Source organism: Anarrhichthys ocellatus, unplaced genomic scaffold (assembly GCF_004355925.1).
Source record: "Anarrhichthys ocellatus isolate YVR2014 unplaced genomic scaffold, GSC_Weel_1.0 scaffold122, whole genome shotgun sequence".
NCBI lineage: Eukaryota > Metazoa > Chordata > Actinopteri > Perciformes > Anarhichadidae > Anarrhichthys > Anarrhichthys ocellatus.
In genome coordinates, this window is record NW_022280152.1 from 35,154 (window position 1) to 37,184 (window position 2,031).

A 2,031-nucleotide genomic window follows, 5' to 3' on the forward strand; every position below is an offset into this window, starting at 1 on the left:
CCCCCCCCCCCCCCCCCCCACCTCCTGCATGATTCATCTCCATCCGATATCACTGTCTGCCTGCTGGTTTATATACCGTCAGCTCCTCCTGCAGGACTCCTCCTCCCCTCCTCACCTCCTCCTCTCTCTTCCTCTGCTCCCATAGGCCCTTATTCATTCTCTCCTGTCCATATGGTTTCTGCAGTCAAACAGAAGAGCGCCTTCGCCCCCGTCGTGCGGCCACAGACCTCCCCGCCCCCCACCTGCACCACCAACAATGGCAGCAACCTCCAGGGTGAGCATCCCACCCCCCCACCCACAACCCCCCCACTCCCGCCTGTCAGCACCCCCCCACCCTCGCCCCCCGTAATGATAATAACTCTTTATTTGTTACATGTGGAGACCTGCTGTTTGACACTCGGACGTCAAAGTTGATCCATAACTTTTCTGGTGTTTTATTGAGAATTTTCATACATTTAAATTCTTCATGTTAAAGGTTGGAACCATCAGTAGATGGATTTATATTTACTGATGTTTGATGATGGAAAACTTTGCTAAATTTCAATTATTTTAAGGTGTTTTTAAGAAGTATTCATGTCGTCATTGTTTCCTGATAATCGATACGATGCCGGATCTCTATAGATATAAATATAAATAGATAGTCACATCTTCATGAGGTCGGGTTGCTGAGGTTGAGAGGACTACGAGTACAAAAACAAGTTTATCTTTTTAGGAAAATAAACGTTTTAGGGTTCAATAATAGCAACAATGTAACTTCATACAATAGAGTCCGTTACCTGATGGTGCAAACCAATGAAAGACAGTCAGGGTGCGACTGATTTTGTAAAAGTTGAAATGAGGACTTATCTTTATGGATGCGACCTAGAGACCAGCGTTCATGCTCTCTAGTTACCAGACCTTCAACGTTAGCTGTTAGCCGTTAGCAGCCGGTGGGCAGCACAGTCCTGATTGGCTAACGGAGCTAACAGCTAATGTTAAGAAGAGGTTGCTAATGAAGCTAACACTATTTGGTGCAGCGTTAATTAAATAAATGTAAGTTGTACTTAAACCTGCAAACACTCAAATACTCTGTGCTGTCCCATTTTAATGAACGTGTTTTCAGAAAACTAAACTTGTCGGGCCAATAATGAGCAGAATGACTTGATGAGATGGCACTTCTTGTAGAGAAGCTTCTTCTTTGTCTCCAGAGAGACGGAGCGCTCGTCCACATTGGTTCCTCTGACATTCAGCAGAGAGACGAGTTTATTTCTGCTTCTGATTGTTTTGTTTTGTCGTTGAGAGAAATCAAACTGAGTGTTTTGTCTGGTCGTCTCTCTCAGCTATGGCAGGTCTCATCGTGCCCCCAATGTGAGGAGGGTTACCAGATACCGTCAGACCACCACCCCCCCCCCCCCCCCCCCCCCCCCCCCCCCCCCCAACCACTGATGGCCCCGCCCACATGTCAGCCACACAAAAAAAAGAACCTTCCCATCATCCCCTCGACCGACCATTTGACCGCCAGTCGACGTCATCGTGGAGGTGAACTGTGTGGGGGGGAGGGGGGGCAGTGTGTGTGTCTGCAGTGTGTGTACTACATGTTGTGTTGAGTATTAGTTGTGTTTGACTTCAGAAGTCTGTGGAGACTAAAACAGGTCTCGGATCAGTTTGAACCACTGTGAGACAGGAAGGAGGCGTGTCCACCGGGAGCTTCTGGTCACTCATTGGCTAACAAGTCAATCCGGTTTGATCTGGTCAGAATTAAAGTGCCAGTGCGCTTCTATATTTTAGTCATTTAGTACAAATCACTGCTAAATATTTTGTAAACCATTATTTTTATTATCTATATAATATGAAATAATGCTACATGTTGTGTAATCCATCACAGTAACCACTGCTTTATTTATTGTTAAGATATATCTTCACTTAAAGGAGTTCTGCATGAGACCAGATCCTGTCAGGTATGGAGGACTCACCTGAACTTGACAGGTTTTTATTCTCGATTTAATCCAAAGACTCAATAATAAAGAAATGATTTAATTTAATTACATTTGA

The 2,031-nt window shown here is 45.1% G+C and overlaps 1 protein-coding gene across 1 annotated transcript in view; it reads left to right on the forward strand.

Moving 5' to 3' along the window:
• The window catches only part of LOC116399673 (transcription factor COE3-like), a gene marked incomplete at its 5' end in the record, with an annotated part of 29,748 nt that extends 28,363 nt beyond the window's left edge, over positions 1 to 1,385 (forward strand). The window contains 2 exons of the mRNA XM_031876994.1: positions 146 to 274; positions 1,320 to 1,385. Coding sequence (XP_031732854.1) covers positions 146 to 274; positions 1,320 to 1,351 — 161 coding nt within the window. The remainder of the gene's footprint in view (positions 1 to 145; positions 275 to 1,319) is intronic.
• Positions 1,386 to 2,031: the final 646 nt, after the last annotated feature.